Source organism: Apis mellifera, linkage group LG8 (assembly GCF_003254395.2).
Source record: "Apis mellifera strain DH4 linkage group LG8, Amel_HAv3.1, whole genome shotgun sequence".
Lineage (NCBI taxonomy): Eukaryota > Metazoa > Arthropoda > Insecta > Hymenoptera > Apidae > Apis > Apis mellifera.
The window spans coordinates 10,146,196-10,165,103 of NC_037645.1; the positions used below are offsets into that span (position 1 = coordinate 10,146,196).

An 18,908-nucleotide genomic window follows, 5' to 3' on the forward strand; every position below is an offset into this window, starting at 1 on the left:
AGAATTTTTTTCCTACACAAAATTATCAACAAAGCATTATTAAATTGTATAATTACAATGAAAGGAAGAGACGTTGAATATTTAATATTTAATAATAGTAAATATTGGAAAGATTGGAAGAAGGAAAATCTGGCCACTTCTGGTTAAACGGTCCGAAGCGACGTCGAGCGGGCCCGAGCGGACTCAAAACATAAACGGCCTCGCCCCTCTGCCCGACCTTACGAATTCGTAGTCTTCCCTCGACCGTCGTTGAGTTTGGTCGTTCGCCGAGCCGAGCTCCAATTTTTCTCCCCCTCGTGTGTGCGCGTCTTTTGTTCCACCACGCGTGTGCGTGCGTTTTCAACAATACCGGTTCACCGTGTGCGTGCCTGCCTGCCTGCCTGCCTGCCTGCCTGCCTGCGTGCCTGCGTGCGTTTCGTTGTGCATCGGTGGAAGATCGGCCGCCATGATTTTCTACGACCGCGTGGCCGTGCCCCAACCCCCCCAACTCGCCATCCCTTTCTACAGATGCAATAAGGTTATTTTCCTCTCTCTCTTTCTGTGTGTGTATAATTTAATATAAGAGTAATTATGAATTATTTAATATTATTACATTGATTTCGTTTATTTATATGTACGAGTTGGAGAAATTTATGTTAGAAATTAACGAAGATGAACGATATAAATATTTGAAAATTATTCTAACATAGAGAAATGATTCCTGTGTATTTTTCACGGCATATTTCTCGTCGAATCCCGTGTTTCGAGTTTGTTTTCGAGCGAGCCCATTTTCCAAGAATCCTCGACTCGCGTTTCTCCTCGAAGCGTTTGGAAAAAGTTCATCGTCCTTGAATTTATAACACGTTTACACAACGCGTTTATAGTTATTGCTCGATACAATTTGATACGTGGAAAAGTAAGACGATTTTGAACTTGTGAAAAAATATTTATCGACAATATTGATAGTATCGAAATATTCGTATTAATATTATTAACGTTGTATATCAGTAATATTAATCAGTAAAATTGTTTAATATTAATATTAATGAAATATAACGAAGTGTATGAAATAGAATATTCATACTAACAATTGCTCGTATATTAATATTAATGTTAGAATTATAGAATACTAAAATAAGTGGGGTATTATTAATATTAGAGTATTTGTGCTAATATTTAATCGTATAGTAATATTGAATAACATTAATATTAAACGTATCCTAAAATCACTGGAATAACATTAATATTAGAATATTCTCGTCACTGAAAAAAGAAAGAAATTTTAAAAAGACGAAATTGACCCTGAAATCTTCAAAGTATTTTTATCTTTGAAGAAGAAGAAGCATCGATGTATGGAAGACAAGTATTGATTTACTTAATTCTTCGTAGCCAATTGGCTCCTTGACAAATATTTTCCCTTTGTCTCCTCCAAAAATTTTTCTTCTTACAAAACGTTCCACGTAGAAATATTATCAAATAATTTTTATTTTTCAATTTTTCTTCCCTAACTGTCGATCTTCCTTGGCCATTTTTCTCGTATCCTTGATCAAATTTTGTTCGATTAAACTTGTTTACACTCGATTACATTACTGATTATATAAAATTATGAAAAATTTCTACGAAACTAAAAGAAAAAGTGGAAAGAAGAGATTAGAAATCGAGACTTACTCGCCTTTATTCTTTTCACAAATTTTATCTTTCCACTCTAACACGTATATATGAAAATTTTATAAACGTAGAATATTTATTGTGCACATTATCTTAGGAAACTTAGATGTTTCTCAGTCTTTCATTTGTTTCGAATATTTTCGAAATAAAAATACTTAAAACGAGTATATGAAATACGTAAAAAAAGTATATGAAATATCGTGTCCATCCCTTCTTTAAATTTCATTCGATTTCGTACATAAATTTTTTAAAAATTTAAAAAATTCAAATATTAACGATGGGATAATATTCAGGTAACTTTATCTCTGAGTTTAAAAAAAAAATTGTCAAAATTTGCACTCGAGCTACTGGAGGCCGTAGGCCAGGTCGCCTCCTCCTCCTCCTCAACAGGAAAATGTATACTCGAGCCATCCCCTTATGTAGGCAAAGTAATGCCCCGGGTATCTATTGCGGACATAGTAAACGGGACATAGTAAAGAGAGTGTACGTGCGCGGCCTGCTTGCATTGGCCCAGGGGTTGCTGTTTGCAGCAGGGGTAAGTGACCGTGGAAGTCGTGAGAAAGGATCTCTGTACCCCAGTGGTTTTCATTTCGAGGAAGCTTCTTGAAACTTCTCTTTTTTTCCACGATAAAAATTAAGGAATTGAGAAATTAAGATTAATTATTCGAGGAAATGGAGTCTTAGATGGATAGTTTTAATTATCGATACGTGTAATATGTTAAGATGGCACGAGAGCAAAGTCTTTATTCTCGACCAAAGTTATTGTACAACCTGTTGAGAACCTATATGGGACTGTAAAGATATTGTAAGAAAAAGGAAGACTTAGCCAAATTCCAAGATTAAAATCAGCAAGAGTTCCGTTACTTCTATCCTCTGAAATAGAGAAATTTCTTCTTTTAATTCTCCACGTCCTGTTCGAAAGAATTTCAGAAAATCGAATCGAGAAAGTGATTCGTATTAATATCGATTTTTCTTTATCTCGTTATGCAACAATTAACGTTCGAATTTTAATTTGTATCTTCTTTTCTTTTTTCTCCACGTAGAAGCACGTTTTATTTATTTATTAAATAAAAATTGTCTTTTGAAACCTCATCGACTCTCTTCTTTTTCACTTTGAACTAAAAATGACTTTTCGTTCAAGAGATTTAAATAAAGATTGTTAAATAACACTTGGACACTTTTGTGCACAGTAATATTCGTTCTAACGTTTTTAAAATTGTTTTAATCGTACATTAATGCACAGTAATATTCGTTCTAACGTTTTTAAAATTGTTTTAATCGTACATTAAGATGTCTGGATAAGATGGCTCGTCGAATATTGAAACGAGAATGCATGGGCCGACGTTGACGACGAGGATCGAATTTATGTTTCCGCACAAGGAGTTCCAGCCTAATAACGATTTCTACGGGATTGCGCGGGGGAAGATCGTGGCGGGTTTCTCGGCCGAAAATTTATAGCCGTGCAACGAGATGCCCTCGAACGGCCCGGCTCTATTATCCATAACGAATTTTAACGTCCATCGTTGATGGAACGTCGTTGATAATTGACGTTGTGCAAAGACGCGCCGCGAGGAAAATTTGCGCAATAAATTATCCCCGTCTCGCCCTCTTACATAGATTCACATTCACTGGCAAATGCTCGATAACATGTTTTCTCGAATAACAACTTGTTAATCGATTCCTCTCGAAAAATTCGGAAAGGGGACGAAAAACAAAATCGATTGTAAAATTGAAAATTAATTAACAAGCAAAGGAACAGTGAATTCGAATCTTTCTCTCTCAAGGTTTCTTTTTTTTTCTCTCTCTCTCCCTCGAATTTAATACCAGGATTATTATTATTTACCCACCGCAAGACATAAATCGCACATTCGAGAAGAAAATCGTCCGAAATCGTTGCTCGAAACGACCCAAGCTCCGACCCTTTTCCTTCGAATCCAATACCACACCCCATAACCTGCCGAAAACATACCTCTCCCTCCCCCGATTAATCCCATAGTTGTCCCTCTCCTCCCCGGAACTACCAACACATCGACTCACACACACATACACACACCTCGAAACGCACGCCCGGTTTAATATCTCATCAAGGAAATGATTTCGTGACGAATATCCGAACGCACCCCAGTGCGGGGGAGGGCTCGATGAGAAATACTCAGTGATTTAGGGGAATTCGTCAGACGCGGTTCCAAGGCTGTCCGGATCTATTATTGGCGTTGGAACGTAAGTTAGTGGCCGCAGGGGCTGATGGCGAAGTACACAGGGGGTGGTTTGCACCGATGGTGTCTGGGGATAGGGTGTAGGCGGACGTATTAGGTAATTGTGGGGGATGGGTATGAGGGAGGAAGTGGGGGGGAAGGGGTGATTTATATTGGCGGCACGTGACGCCCGATAGGAATTATCGTTAGCCACCTCGCAACCCCTTACGTGCGACTCCGTTTCCTTGGCCGTATTTTCTTCTCAGAAGAGCGGAGAGGGGGGATGATTTTTTTATTATTCTATATTCTTCTCGATTTTCGATCATCTTGTTTCGTCATCATTAATTTTTTTTCGAAATTCTTCGTAATAATTTTTTGGAATTTTATGTAATTTTCGATTCTTTTATCTTTTTGATTTTTTTGGATCGTTTTAAATTTTGAATTATTAGGAACAGGATCTTTGGATTTTTGTAATCAATGTTGATTTTCTAAATTTCGAATTTCTGAACTCTCTTTGGATTTTTCTGTTTTCAGTTTTTTTGGAATTTGGAATTTACGTAAATTTCTTAAATCTTTGATCCTTTGAATTATAAAAATCTCTGAACTTTTGCATTTTAAATCTCTGATTCTTTGAATTATAGATTTTTGAATTTGCTTATTATTATATTTTGAATTCTTGGATTTTTCTTTCTGAATTTCCGAGCATACGATTCCTTGGATTTTTAAAATTTTAAAATTTAGCGTTAGAGTGTAACGTTTCCTCGTTCAAATATTTATTGCAACTTTGAGAATCGAGGATTGGGAAGAAACGTAGATACATTTCTACGATATTCCCAATGGAAAAAAAAGGAAACAGGGGAAACAAAGAAATCCAGGATATTCGAAACATTAGGATCCAACGAAAAAAAAGCGACATCTCTATTCATCCCCTTTATCTCGAACATTTTTCTTTTTTTTTTTTTTTTCTCGACAAAATCGGCCTCGACATTCCACGTGGCCCCTGGCAGAAATTAAATTTCTCGGTTTCCACGGAATTTAAAAGCTCGAGGATCCTCGTCTCAATAGGTGACATCTTGACGAGGCATTCAACCGCCTCACCTCACGAGACACTCGGCCACTCCCCCCCTCCCCATCTTGGAAAAGAAACCGTGATTCGTTCTTTGACGACTCTCGTGGCCGGAAGTATGCCGGCCTTGATTTATCGTCCCTCGTTACGCCGTGGGGGAGGGATAAAAAAATGGAATTAGAAAGATCAAGTGCAAAAGTACGCTGCAACGGGGAGGAGACGACAAGATAAACCCTTTGTGCGAGAGGATTCGTCTAGAATTTGTCTAGATAACGTCTGTTTTTAAATCGTTACCTTAAAAAAAGAAATAAATACTCGTCCTTTGTCCTCTTTCTCGTTGGAATCTGGAACATTTTTCAATTTTCGATAATTAAATTCGAAATTGTCGTGTCGGAGAGAGAGAGAGAATTAACGTATCTAACGTAATAAAAAAAATTTAATCAAATGCAATTTCCTATACACAGTCTTTCGATACAAATTTTAAAACGGATTTCTCAACCTATTTGTCTCCTTTTCTCTGTTTCAGGTAAGCTCAAACTACCTCAAACAATTAACAATATTTCGATCGCCGATCGCTCCCAGTCTCGTTCATCCCCTCCACCGGTGAGTCAAATTCAATTCAAAAATTACAAATTACCGTAGTAGTAATTGCGAGCTTAAGGTTAGAGAACTTAATTTCGATTCCCTACTGGAATTCAAGTCCCTTGGAAAAAAGAGAGTAAAATCGTTCTCTAAGTACTCCTTCTAAGTAAAGAAACAACGCAACTTTTCCACCCCCGTGAAAATCCTCCCTTAACGAGGACACCCCTTACGAGCCGGGGCGAGCAAACCCACACATAACTCGGCGGATAATGAGAGGGCGGAATGGATGGTTGACGCAAGGAGAGGGGGAGGGAGAGAGGGTAACGGATAGCAACGAAGCGGCCACGTCGTCACAGGGGGGGAGGGGCACCTGCGGTTTGTCGGTACGTTACTGTGGTACACGATGCGGTACCGAGCCGTCAAGTTCATATTGCCGGTTTCCTGTCATTAACGTGCCGCGTCGAGCCTCCAACCCGTGTACAGCCCGTTCCTCTCCACCTCTCCCTCTCTCTCTCTCTCTTTCTCTATGTGTCTATGTGTCTCTCTCTATCTCACTGTTCCCTACCCGCCCACGGAATATCGGATCGCCCGTGATACCGTACAACCGTGTTGGATATTGTGGATTGGTATGAAAAGTATTTGTATCGAGGGAACTGGGATGAAGTTGTTAAAGCCAGGGTCCTTGGGAGTAGAGCGTTCGAGATTGATGGGATTAGAAATGTCGGTGTCGATTTGGAATTGATAAAATTACGTGGTAGGGATTGCGATTTGGATTTTTGGAATTGGCGGTCTGAGAATAGGAGCTTGTGAGATTGGAAATAGAAGATTAGAATAAAAGGAAATAGAAGAATGGAATAGTTGAAGAGAATTGAGATTCAAGGGGAGATGGAGAATTAGTTGTAATTTGGAATTTTTTTGGATGGAGGAAAGATTCTTTAAAGGGTGTTTGAAAGTAAGTTGGGGTGGGATTAGAAATATTGATGTAGATTTGAAATTGATAAAATTACAATAGAAATTGTGATTGGGATTTTTGGTGTTTTGAGAAATAGTATCTTGTGAGATTGGAAATATGTTGAAGAGAAGTTAGAATTAAGATTCAGGGGCAATGGAAAATTAGTTGTAATTTAAAATTATTGGGATGGAAGAAAGATTCTTTAAAATTAATAAAATTATATAGTAGAAATTGTATTTTGGAGTTGGTTAGATTTAGAGAATAGCATCTTGTGAGATTGGAAATAAGTTGAAGAAAAGTTAGAATTGAGATTCAAGAGTAGATAGAAAATTAATTGTAATTTGGAATTTTTGGGATAGAAGAAAGATTCCTTAAAATTAATAAATTATAGTAGAAATTGTATTTGTGATTTTTGGCATGAAATTGGTGATTTAGAGAATAGCATCTTGTGAGATTGAAAATACGTTGAAGAGAATTGAGATTCAAGAGGAGATGGAAAATTAGTTGTAATTTGGAATTTTTTGGATGGAAGAAAGATTCCTTAAAGAATGTTTGAAAATAAGTTGGGATGGGATTAGAAATATTAATTTAGATTTGAAATTGATAAAATTACAATAGAAATTTCAATTTTTAATATTCTGAGAATAGTATTTTGTGAGATTGGAAATATATTAAATTGAAGAGAATTGAAATTCAAGGGGAGATGGAAAATTAGTTGTAATTTGGAATTTTTTTGGATAGAAGACAGACTTTTTGAAGAGTATTTGAAAGTAAGTTGAAGTGGAATTAGAAATATTGATTTAGATTTGAAATTGATAAAATTATATAGTAGAAATTGCATTTGCAATTTTTGGCATGGAGTTGGTGATTTAGAGAATAGAATCTTAAGAGATTAGAAATAAAAGTTGAAAAGAAGTTAAAAGTTGAGATTCTAAGAGAGGTAGAAAATTATATTTGCAATTTGGAATTTTTATTATAAAAAAAAAATAATTGGGAAAAATTGAAATTGATAAAATCGTGCAATAGTTGTGATTTATTACTATACAGTGTTTGAGAATCTTCTTGAATTCGAGATTGAAGTATCGACGTAGGTTCGAAAATGAATAGAAATTGTAATAGAAGTTGCGATTGAGATTTATTAGAGGGACTTGCGCCTCCTTGAGAATTAGGAAGCTCTAACTTCAAGATTGAGATGAGATTACAAATGCTAACCTAAACCCTTTGCACTAGATTTGATGATAGATTTCATCTACGCAGACGTGGATTAGGGGTATGAACTCTGCCACAATTTAATCGTGCAAATTTTGAAGCAAACGTCATTTCTCGATAATCATCGATACGCGATATCACTTCGTTCCAACGGAAGAGATTAAATACAAATTTGCATTTCTCTACTTCGCTCTAGGATAAACCTAGATAAACCTAGGTACATGCATTTCCAATATATTTCACCTCTAGCATCTGCAATAAGCGAATTTATTAATCTCTAAGATTAGAAAGTAATTGTTTCAATGCAATTCGAATCTCTTTTATATTTTTGCACGACAAAAATTCGAAATTATCTTCTTGCAACCCTATTGTCGAGCTATGAACCCCTGAATGTTATGAAAAAAACCAAACTTGATAAAAATTTCGTCGATCCCCCTGTAAAAGGGGGGCTGGATCTCAAAGTTGCCTTGGCAAAAGGGAACTTTATCGAGGCTGAAGAAATCCTCGCCGGATTTGAAACGTTAAAAAGCGAAACGCGTCGCAAAACGGGGGGAAATGAGATATCTTGCGCCTGATGAAAGGGCCATCTTCTTCATCCGTGTATTTGCGCCCAATGCGTTGCTTCTACGTATAATAATGAATAATGCGAAACGAAATGTTGACGATTCAGAAGGAAATGAAATTCCACGGCGAGGAACCTCGTAACAACTCCAAGATTTATTATTTTTATACGCGCGCGTTGCATACTTTAATGCAAAGTGGAGTGAAAATAGTGGAAAGGAGATGATGGTATACGAATATCTCGCCAAACTTTCTTTCTTTCTTTCTCTCATCCTTTGACGTTTCGATGAGTCCAGATGTTCGTGGAAATGAATTTTTGAAATTTTTCTCCCTTTTTTTTCTTAAGCATCTTTCGCTTGGAATTAAAAAAAAATTCACTTTCGAAAATCTTTTAAGAAATTTTTTACATCTCTTTTCCATAATTATTTTCGCGGATTCGAAACTCTTACGATTGGTACAAGGCTTAGGATTTATTTTTCGATTTATTTTTTGAACGTTCACTGTTGCTCCATGCAATATTTCTAATCGTATTTCGTTTACATTATTTTCTTATACACGAAACTTCGTTCGCGCGATCCCTTTTCGGGGGAAGGGTAGGGAAGAGAGAGGAGGAGGAGGTGAGGAGGGGGTGTAGAAAAAAAATTCGTACGAAAATCTCTGAAATACTCTGTGTACGTATTCCGCCCATAAATATTTATTCGAGGCACAATCTATATTCATAGTGAATTTTCCGAATTTTATTTTTAAAATATTATTCCTGCTATTCTTATGCATAATTCCGACGCTACACGCCAACACATAATCCTGGCCCGTGCTTTCGACATTCGCAACAATATCGTTTTTTTTTTTTTTTTTTTATAAATAGAAAAATTTCACGACAAATTTTCCAATTGATAATTTTTATCTTTTCCGATTTGTAATTTCTACATTTTTATTCCACGTTGAAATTCCTCGATTCCTATGTATATGTGTATATGTGTGTGTATATATATATATTTTTTTTTTTCGAAAGTAACGCATTAACATATAAATATCGTGGAACGAAATGAAGCGAAATTAAAAATCAGGAAATTGGCCCGTAATCACGGCCTGCCAATCGCCTCGAGCAAAATCGAAACTCTCGAATTAGGGTAAAACAGGTGGCACGTTTGAAGTTGCTGATAACTGGAACTTGTCACCGTGTCAAACGTGTGACGACGACATTTGAATTCGAAATCTCGCCCCTCTCGCGCCACCCCTTTATAGAATCTCTTACCACTAATTGCCAGAATCTTTAGACCATGGAATAGTGCAAGTCCCTGCTAAGCGTTCCAGATTCAATCCGGTTTGCCAAAGCGTGACAGCTCGTCTAATTCCTCGACTTCCGGATGAATTTGCCCGGAAACACAACGTCTAAGTGCGCATAAGCTGCGCTCCTCGTGTTTCTCTATGCGCATTTCTGCTTGTTTGCTTCTTCTTCTTCTTTTTCTTTTGGTAGAAATTATTTTTTTCTGTGAAATTGAAAATTATATATATATTTCATTTTTTTTTTTGTAAATGAGATTTAATTATACGATTTAATTTATGAAATTGGAATTTCGAGCTCTCAAAAATTAACCGATTAAAATCAACGAGTTAAAATGAATTTTTTAAAAAGCTAATTTGTAAATCTTTTTCCAAAATTTCTTCAAACATTTTCCAAGGTAATTTTAAATTTTTTTTCTTCAAAATAGAAGCTTGCAAAATTGATACAATTTTCAAAAAGAGAAATTTCTCCCAAGATGAAGAAAATTCTTCGTATATTTTCTTACAAAATATTCCCTTTTTACGTTTAATTAACAAAACTTTTTACCACCATTTGAAATATTGGATAATGGATGCAAACAAGTTTCGACTGTTGTAACTTTCTCGATAATAAAAATAAAAATTTTAATGCTTTCTTTCCTTTTTTTTCAAATTGTAATCTTTTGTCCCTCGGATTGGATCCGGGATTGGGATTATTAATCGCGCCAATTATCGTTTGTACACCGGTTTAAATTCACTAACAATGGCCGAGGTTGTCACAGCAACAAGTGAGCAGTCCGAGCGAGGCAAAAAGGAGAAGGAAGGCTTTGTGCAAAAAAGAGCCACGGCTCTTTAAATTCTTGCCCGATTCCGATTTGCCCGCGGGGTAATTTTCTTAGTGAATACGGCCCAGGACGAATTGGAGGGCAGAATCAGCCTTTTCACCACTCCTCCCTCGTTCAACCGTAACCGACAGGGCCGCTTTATTGAAGCTTCGCCGAGAGAGAGAGAGAGAGAGACTGGGTTTGCCCCTTTGAGAGAATGAAAATCCAGCCGGTTCGAAATTTCTTTCAAAGCGAATCCCTTGCGAAATTTTTAGTTATCTTTCCTTCCGTTTTATTAAAAAAAAAAAAAAAGGACTCCTCTTTTTTTCTAATCTTTCTTTATTCTTTCCTCTCCCATTGTTCCAACTCTCCCCTTTCTTTCTCCCACTCTTTTCGAGGGATTTTATTTTCGAAATTATCGGATCCTTGGTTTTCTTTTTTTCTCTATCGATTGTGAGAAAAATAAGTTGGATAATAACAGTAAATATACTGTTTTTAAGATGAATTTTCGCGAATCTTATTATTCTCCTTTTTCGATCGTCTCATCATTCGATATCCATTTCGGGTGACACTGAAAAAAAGTAGGTTAGCTCTTAATTTTTTCGATTAGGAAATTAAATAAAAATAGAAACGAAGAGACTGCTCTATCCAATTGAAATTGAAAGAAATTAAATTATTCCTGATTTAGCTTCCTTTATATAATAAAAATAATAAAATAAGTAATCTTCTTTTACCCCAAACTCGTATTATTTAATCGATTTAATTTAAAGTTTAAGGATTAATAAAAGGTTGGAAACGTCTGGTTCGCTCGAAATTTCACTCGAAATTTTAGAAACGATGGAGAGGAAACGTTAAAATGAGAACGGAAACCAGTAACCAGCTCAAACACGACGAGCACGTGGAAAATCCTTGGCGAAGGAAGGCTCGGTTGGCGACGCTGAAAGGAGGAGGCCAAACACACCTATCCTCATTTTTGCGCAATAAAGCCAGTGCGGGGCTGCGTTTGACTAACAACGAGTATCATGTCGTGGAATAATTAAATGCCAGGCCGGCGAACTCGAGCATTAAGTAGACTTAGGGGGGTTACTTTGCTCTTCCCTTACACGTCTTAATAATCTTTCCAAGATTCGAGCGGTGGATGGCTGGGTTTGAAAGGGATGAAAGGCGGGCGCCATATTGCGGATTCGCGCCGCCATACCGTGATTCTTTCACGGCGAGGGGAGGAGGTGAGAAGCGGAACGAAGAGGATCACCCCTCCCCCCCTTTTTTTACCCTTTAATACCCGCCACTCGTGTGGCTAAATTCCGTCCGTGAACTGGAAAACGATTTTTCTATCCGATTTCCGCTTCTGGGCGAAGGAGAACCGATTTGCGATCTGTCTTCTTCTTTGTTTCTTCTTCTTTTTCTTCTTTTTATGTTTTTCGCGTCGCTTTTTGAGAAAGAAAATTAAAAGAACTTGGAAATGACTGCTTTCTTCTTGATTTCTTCTTCGTTTCTGGATGAAGGAGGAGTAGAGATGCGATTTATCTTCTTCTGGTTCTTCTTCTGGTTTCTTCTTATGATTTTTTTGACGTTTTCGATGTCACTTTTTCGGTAAGTTTGAGGAAAGGAATTGAGAGAATTTGAAATGGCGCGATTTGTCTTCTTCTGCTTTCTCTGTTTCTTCTTCTTATCTTTTTCTTTTATTTTCTTTTTTTCTTATGGTTTTTGTGTCTTTCTTTTCTAGTAGTAGGTTTGACAGAAAAAGGAATTGGGAGAAGTTGAAATGGAAAATGACTTTCTTCCTGGTTCTATTCGATTCTGGGTGGAAGAATCGATTTGTCTTCTTCTTCTTCTTTGTGGTTTCTTCTTCTTATCTTTTTTTTTTATGTTTTTCGCGTCGTTTTTTGAGAAAGAAAATTAAGAGAACTTGAAAATGACATTTTCATGTCATTCTTTTTCAATAGGTTTGAGGAAAAGAATTAAGAGAACTTGAAAATTATTTTCTTCTTGATTTCTTCCCCGTTTCTGGATGCAGAAATCCATATGATTTGTCTTTTTCTGATTTGTATTTATTTTTATGTTTTCTTCTTTTCTTCTTTTGTGTTTTGAATAGATTTGAGAACCAAATTGAAAAGCGATTTTTCTTCCTAATTCCATTCGATTTTGTCTTCCTTTTTCTCCGTTTTGAGCAGATCTGAGAGAAATCTCTAAAGAAATTTAAAGGATTGAAAGAAAGGATAATTGATAAGAAAATATTTGGTTTCCAAACGAGTTAAGATATTTGTGTTCTTTTTTTAATCCTCTACTATCATCGATAAACGATTTGAATCTTTCAGTTGATTGATTTATTATCATTATCAGAACTACTTGATGAGAGCAAAGAAATTCCTTAAGAATCTTTGATCAAGAACTTGGCGCATTTCGCATTTGCTGTATTAATAATCGCGCGATTTTTTAAGGTTTTGCCAAAGTTTTATAAAAGTTTTCGGGTATTTATCAAGATTTCAAAGACGCGGGAAACTGTAACAACGTTAATCGATTAACACGTTATTCAGCAACAAGCATTTTATCGAAAAGTAACTTACGTCCAATATTCTATAATCCGCTTAAACTTCGTAGTAACTAATTAAATATATAAACTTTGTCTATTAAAAAGCTACCGAGCTGAAAATCTACCGAAACCAGTTGTAACTCTGTTACGTTATCCGCGTTATATGCGTGCGAAAACAGTGAAAAGCTACGAAAATAAGGGGGAAATTCGATCAAAAAAGTTTCCCTCCTCCGGACACGGAGTGAAAATTCTCGTTCCAAGATCCAAAAAAAAGGAAAAAAATATCTACATTTCGCTCGTTATAACCGATATTCTTCTCGAATTGAATCGAAAGAAAATCATCCGCGAATCATTCAACGTTACGCAAAAAAATTTCGCCAATTAAGCGGGAAGAAAAACACGCGTAACATTTCTCAATATTATACGATATTAATCAAGAAATTTAATCCGGGACATAATTTTCCAATATCCCTCGGATAACTTCAAAATATGAGTTGTGAAACACATTTTATTAATCTTCTCTTCCCCTCCTTCCATCCATCCACCCATCCATCCATCCATCCATCCATGCGGATACATTTCATACGTCCGTTTCGAATTCTATCCCATCGAGCGCTTTCCAAACGATTATTTCCATAACGAAGAAGGGAGGAGGAGTGGTGGGAGTTGGCCGCGAGAAAACTGCATTCGCGCGTAGAAGAGAGATTCTTGCAGAGTCGTTGTCGTCGTCTCAAAATATCACGAATATTCTCCCTTCGATAAATCCGACACGCCGGTTTTCGCTGTGCAACACACCCCCTCCTCCATTTTATTTTCATTCACTTGTACGGAAATCTCGATAAAACCTCTCTCTCTTTCTCTCTCTTTCTCTTTCTCTCTATCTATCTATCTATCGCTCTAGATCTCTATCTATCTCTATCTTTATCTCTCTTTCTCTTTCTCTTTCTCTATCTATTTCTCTCTCTCTTTCTCTCTCTATCTATCTATCTCTATCTTTATCTCTCCCTCTTTCTATCTATCTATCTATCTATCTATCTATCTATCGCTCTAGATCTCTATCTATCTCTATCTTTATCTCTCTCTCTCTCTCTCTCTCTCTCTCTCTCTCTCTCTCTCTTTATCAATCTATCTATCTATCTATCTATCGCTCTAGATCTCTATCTATTTCTATCTCTCTCTCTGTCTCTCTCTATCTATCTCTATCTTTATCTCTCTCTCTCTCTCTCTCTCTCTCTATCTATCTATCTATTGCTCTAGATCTCTATCTTTATCTCTCTCTCTCTCTCTCTCTCTCTCTCTCTCTATCTATCTATCTATCTATCTATCTATCTATCTATCGCTCTAGATCTCTATCTATCTCTATTTTTATCTCTCTCTCTCTCTCTCTCTTTATCTATCTATCTATTGCTCTAGATCTCTATCTTTATCTCTCTCTCTCTCTCTCTCTCTCTATCTATCTATCTATTTATTGCTCTAGATCTCTATCTATCTCTATCTTTATCTCTCTCTTTCTCTCTCTTTCTCTCTCTCTCTATCTACCTATTTATCTATCTATCGCTCTAGATCTCTATCTATCTCTATCTTTATCTCTCTCTCTCTCTATCTTTATCTCTCTCTCTCTCTCTCTCTCTCTCTCTCTCTCTCTCTCCCCTATCTATCTATCTATCTCTATCTCTATCTCTATCTCTATCTATCTATCTATCTATTTATCTATCTCTATCTTTCTCTCTCTAGCTCTCTATCTCTATCTCTGTCTCTCTCTCTCTCCCCTTTCCCTGTTTCGAATTCGTTCGCGTTTTAATTCACAGTTTTCGTTCGATTTCAATTAAATTCATTGTTCTATATATATATATATATATATATTTTTTAATTTAATTGTAATAATTTGTACGCTCTTGTATTTTTTTCTCTCCATCTCCCCATTAATTTTCATTAATTATTCGAATTATTTCTCTATTGTGCGTGCGTGTTTATGATTAATTAGCGTTAATTAAAGAGGAGAATAGTTGTATAGAACGGTGGCCGGTTGTAGGGAATTATTTATTGATAATTAATATTTCGTTTTGGAGAATCGTTGTGGCACGCGATATCGGTATCCGATGGGTCGGTGTATAAAAGAGTCGTGGATACGTATTTCGGGGTATCGATGTTCAATGGATCGATGTTGGCGGAAGGGAAGAATTTTTAGAGACTAATTAGTTTCATATTTGTGCGGTTAATAATTCAGTTTAGGTTGTACGCGTTGTTGATCGTTTCGAAATTATATATTAACCGTGCACGTATATATATATTTCTATATATCGTATTCGTTTTGCATATCCACGTATCATACGTGATTCAATCGTTCCTCATACTTTTTACGATTCCACACCGCTTCAAATTCTATATTATTCTACACGCGATACATTTTTACATTACCCCGCGTATTTTATATATATATCTCGTTTCATTTGTTGAACGTTCACACATTCGTTCTATATTCATATTTCGATATATTTCCGCGTATAGTTATTAATATATTCCCAAGAATATCGTATATACGTATCGTGTTTTACTCATTTCCGATTTTTATTATTATTTTTTTTTATTCCCTTTTTCTCTTTTCTTCTTTTTTTTTTTTATTAATTTACATCCTTTTTTCCACCTATATATACAATATTTATTGCATATTCAACGCTCCTCCTCCTCGTTCTGCGTAAAATATTATTCGAATTTGTTGGAATATCCTCGGATCGGAAATATCACAATTATCGTGGAATAATAAAAAAAAATTCCCTAGACCGGCGTCGATTCCGCTTGCGCTTCGAGGTTGCTCGTACCCCCTCTCCCTCTCCCCCCGTTTTCGATACTATCAGGAGGCACCTTATCCGGTGGAAACAGCGGGTGAAGAAGAAGGGGTATGTAAATAAGCCGGTTGAGATATTCGTGTTGCTCGCAGTCTGTGTATCTGCCGCTATCCGGAACGGCTCAAACGGAACGCGCGTTCTAAATCTCGGGGAACGATAAGTGTGTTTATGCACCCGCTATCATCCCCCTGTTTCCCGCGCAGAAGAGAAGTCGATTTCGAGGATGGAATATCTTTTCGGAGAATTCGAAGAAAGGAAATCGTCCAGGATCGAGATCTAGGATTTCTTCTTTTTTTTTTCGAATGTACGTTGATGTTAGTTATGAATCTCGAGTTACGATCTTCAAGGTTGGGTGGTTTCAGTCGGTTTTTTATTTTCTTTTGCTTTTTCTTTCCTGATTATTTTAAGAGGAGAGGAATTAACGATGAGCGAGTGGAACTACGAGACTTGTTACGTAATTGTGTGTAATTTTATAATTTTCTGTTTATGAAACGTACGTTCAAATGCTGCGAAAATCCTGTAAAAGAGTTGGAGATTTCTTTCTTAAAAAAATTCCCAAAGTTTCCCTTCCAATTCAATCCTCGACCGCTCGATTCTTTACACTTTTACCTTGTGCTATTCTGGAGGAATCTCGTTTCGAAACGATTCCATTCCAAATATATATATATATATATATATATATATATATATATATATATAGGGATATATATCTTTCGAGAAGAAAAAAGCTTTAAAAGTTTTCGGCTCGCTGTCGCGTTAACGTCGACAGGTTGATATTACTCACGAAAATCTCTCTGTTTTTTCCCTCCCGTTTGAGCGTCGATGCTCAACAGTTTCTTCCCTTCAGCCTTGATTGCAGGATTGAGCGAGGTTGGCAGACGGTTAAAAATAAATTTGAATCGATAAGAAAATAATCAATCATTACGATGTATTGTTACTTCCATTCTGTAAATTCGAGTGCATGATATAATTCGCATCCTCGAGATTCGAGAAGAAAGAAAAAAAATATCTTTGTTTGAAAAATGATCCTCAATACATTGTATGCAATGAGAAGCAAGACTCGTCAATTTCAAATGGGGCTAACTTGATAAAATTTCCCTTTTACTGCCGAAAATTCGTAGAATAATCCGTTTCGAAACGTGGCTCCCTCTTCCTCCCTCCCCCTCTCCCCCGATAAAAGTCTATTCTCGTCGAGGTGTCGAATCGAAGAACAGACGGAATCGTAATGGAACGACAGTGTTTCGCCGCTTTATAGAAAGTAAACGGTCGCATTTCGCCTGTATGGCGGAGGGAAACGCCGCTCTAAGGGCTTTCGCCTGTTTCTCGCCTGTCACATTATCTGAAAATCCCTTTGCGCGTCCTTTCTCTCGCTCCACGCGCCTCGTTCCACGGTTTCACGCCGCTCCCCTCCAACTCCCGTTTCTTTTCTTTTTTCTTTTTTTTTTTTTACGCGAATTTCATGCCATGGAGGACGAACAACGACTCGGCGTGAAACGAAAGAACGACCCGTTGATTGGATCTCGATTATTGTTCTCGAAAATTTTGGCACGTATCTTTTTCCTCCCTCCTGGTAATTTCGTTTGAAAAGCGTATTTCAACGTTTTTAATTCATAATTTTTCTTTGAGCCTCCAAACATTTTTAAACGCGATGAAATTGTAAAAACTCTAGTTATATAGGAACTTAAATTTTTCTCTATATATTATCTTTGATTGTTTTATAAATTTAGACACGATATCTCCAAAGTATTATTACGTTTTTAACGTTAATTTATAATTTTTCCTTGGGTCTAAAAATTCTTAAACTAAATACGATGAAATTGTAAAATCTCTAGTTATATAGGAACTTAAATTTTTCCCTATACATTACCTTTGATTTATAAATTTAGACACGATATCTCCAAAGTATTATTACGTTTTTAACGTTAATTTATAATTTTTTTCTTGGGTCTAAAAATTCTAATAAATTAAATACGATGAAATTGTAAAATCTCTAGTTATATAGGAACTTAAATTTTATACATTATTTTTGATTGTTTTATAAATTTAGACACGATATTTCCAAAGTATTATTACGTTTTTAATTTATAATTTTAATTTATAATTTTTTTTTTAGGTCTAAAAATTCTAGGAAATTAAATATGATGAAATTGTAAAATTTCTAGTTACATAGGAACTTAAATTTTTCCCTATACTCGAGAAATTATTATCTTTGATTGTTTTATAAATTTAGATATCTCCAAAGTATTATCACGTTTTTAATGTTAATTTATAATTTTTCTTTGGATGCAAACATTCTAATAAACTAAATATGATGAAATTGTAAAATCTCTAGTTACATAGGAACTTAAATTTTTCCTTATACTCGAGAAATTATTATCTTTGATTGTTTTATAAATTTAGATATCTCCAAGGTATTATGATGTTTTTGACATTAATTTATAATTTTTCCTTGGATCCAAAAATTTTAAATACGATAAAATTCTAATTATATAGGAACTTAAATTTTCCTCTATACATTATCTTTGATTGTTTTATAAATTTAAACACGATACGATTATCTCTAAAGTATTATTACGTTTTTAACGTTAATTTATAATTTTTTCTTGAATGCAAAAATTCTAGCAAACTAAATACGATGAAATTGTAAAATCTCTAGTTATATAGGAACTTAAATTTTTCCCTATACTCGAGAAATTATTATCTTTGATTGTTTTATAAATTTAGACACGATACGATTATCAAAGTATTATTACGTTTCTAACGTTAATAATTTATAATTTTTCCTTGTATGCAAAATTTTCTTCTATACATTATCTTTGATTTTTGATTGTTTATAAATTTAAACACGCTACGATTATCTCTAAAGTATTATTACAATTTATAGATATCAAAAATGTAATATACAGTATCTGTACAGATCAATTTTTCAAATGCCTACTATTCTCCTCCTCGATTTTCTTTTCCACGAAATTTCCAAGATTTCCATGAAATCGACCCATTAAAATCCGAATAAACGCGGAGACTGACGCGCGGCCAATTAGCATCCTGGCCAACCTTCGCTTATTTCGGCAAAGGCCGCGTTTTAATCATTAATACCCAGTTGCCGCGTTTAATTCTCGAAGCGAGTTGAATTAAATTAAACGAACGCAATGGACGGTGGGATTAACCGGAGTTAACCCGTCTTCCCTTAATTAATAGGTCAAGATGTGACGTGAAAAGGGCATGGAATG

At 35.7% G+C, this 18,908-nt stretch overlaps 1 protein-coding gene across 13 annotated transcripts in view; it reads left to right on the forward strand.

Moving 5' to 3' along the window:
• The window catches only part of LOC552709 (polypyrimidine tract-binding protein 2), a 547,610-nt gene that overhangs the window by 280,797 nt on the left and 247,905 nt on the right, over window positions 1-18,908 (forward strand). For 2 of the 13 annotated variants that reach the window (XM_026442206.1, XM_026442202.1), the window contains one exon: window positions 5,435-5,511. The exons of 10 other annotated variants lie outside the window; for them this stretch is intronic. Coding sequence is in view for 1 of the 3 variants with exons in the window: in XM_026442198.1 (XP_026297983.1) it covers window positions 446-517 (72 nt within the window). In the remaining 2 variants the exon portion in view is untranslated. Of the gene's footprint in view, window positions 1-430; window positions 518-5,434; window positions 5,512-18,908 lie in introns of those variants that run through there. One more of the 13 variants, XM_026442198.1, reaches the window with a different exon arrangement.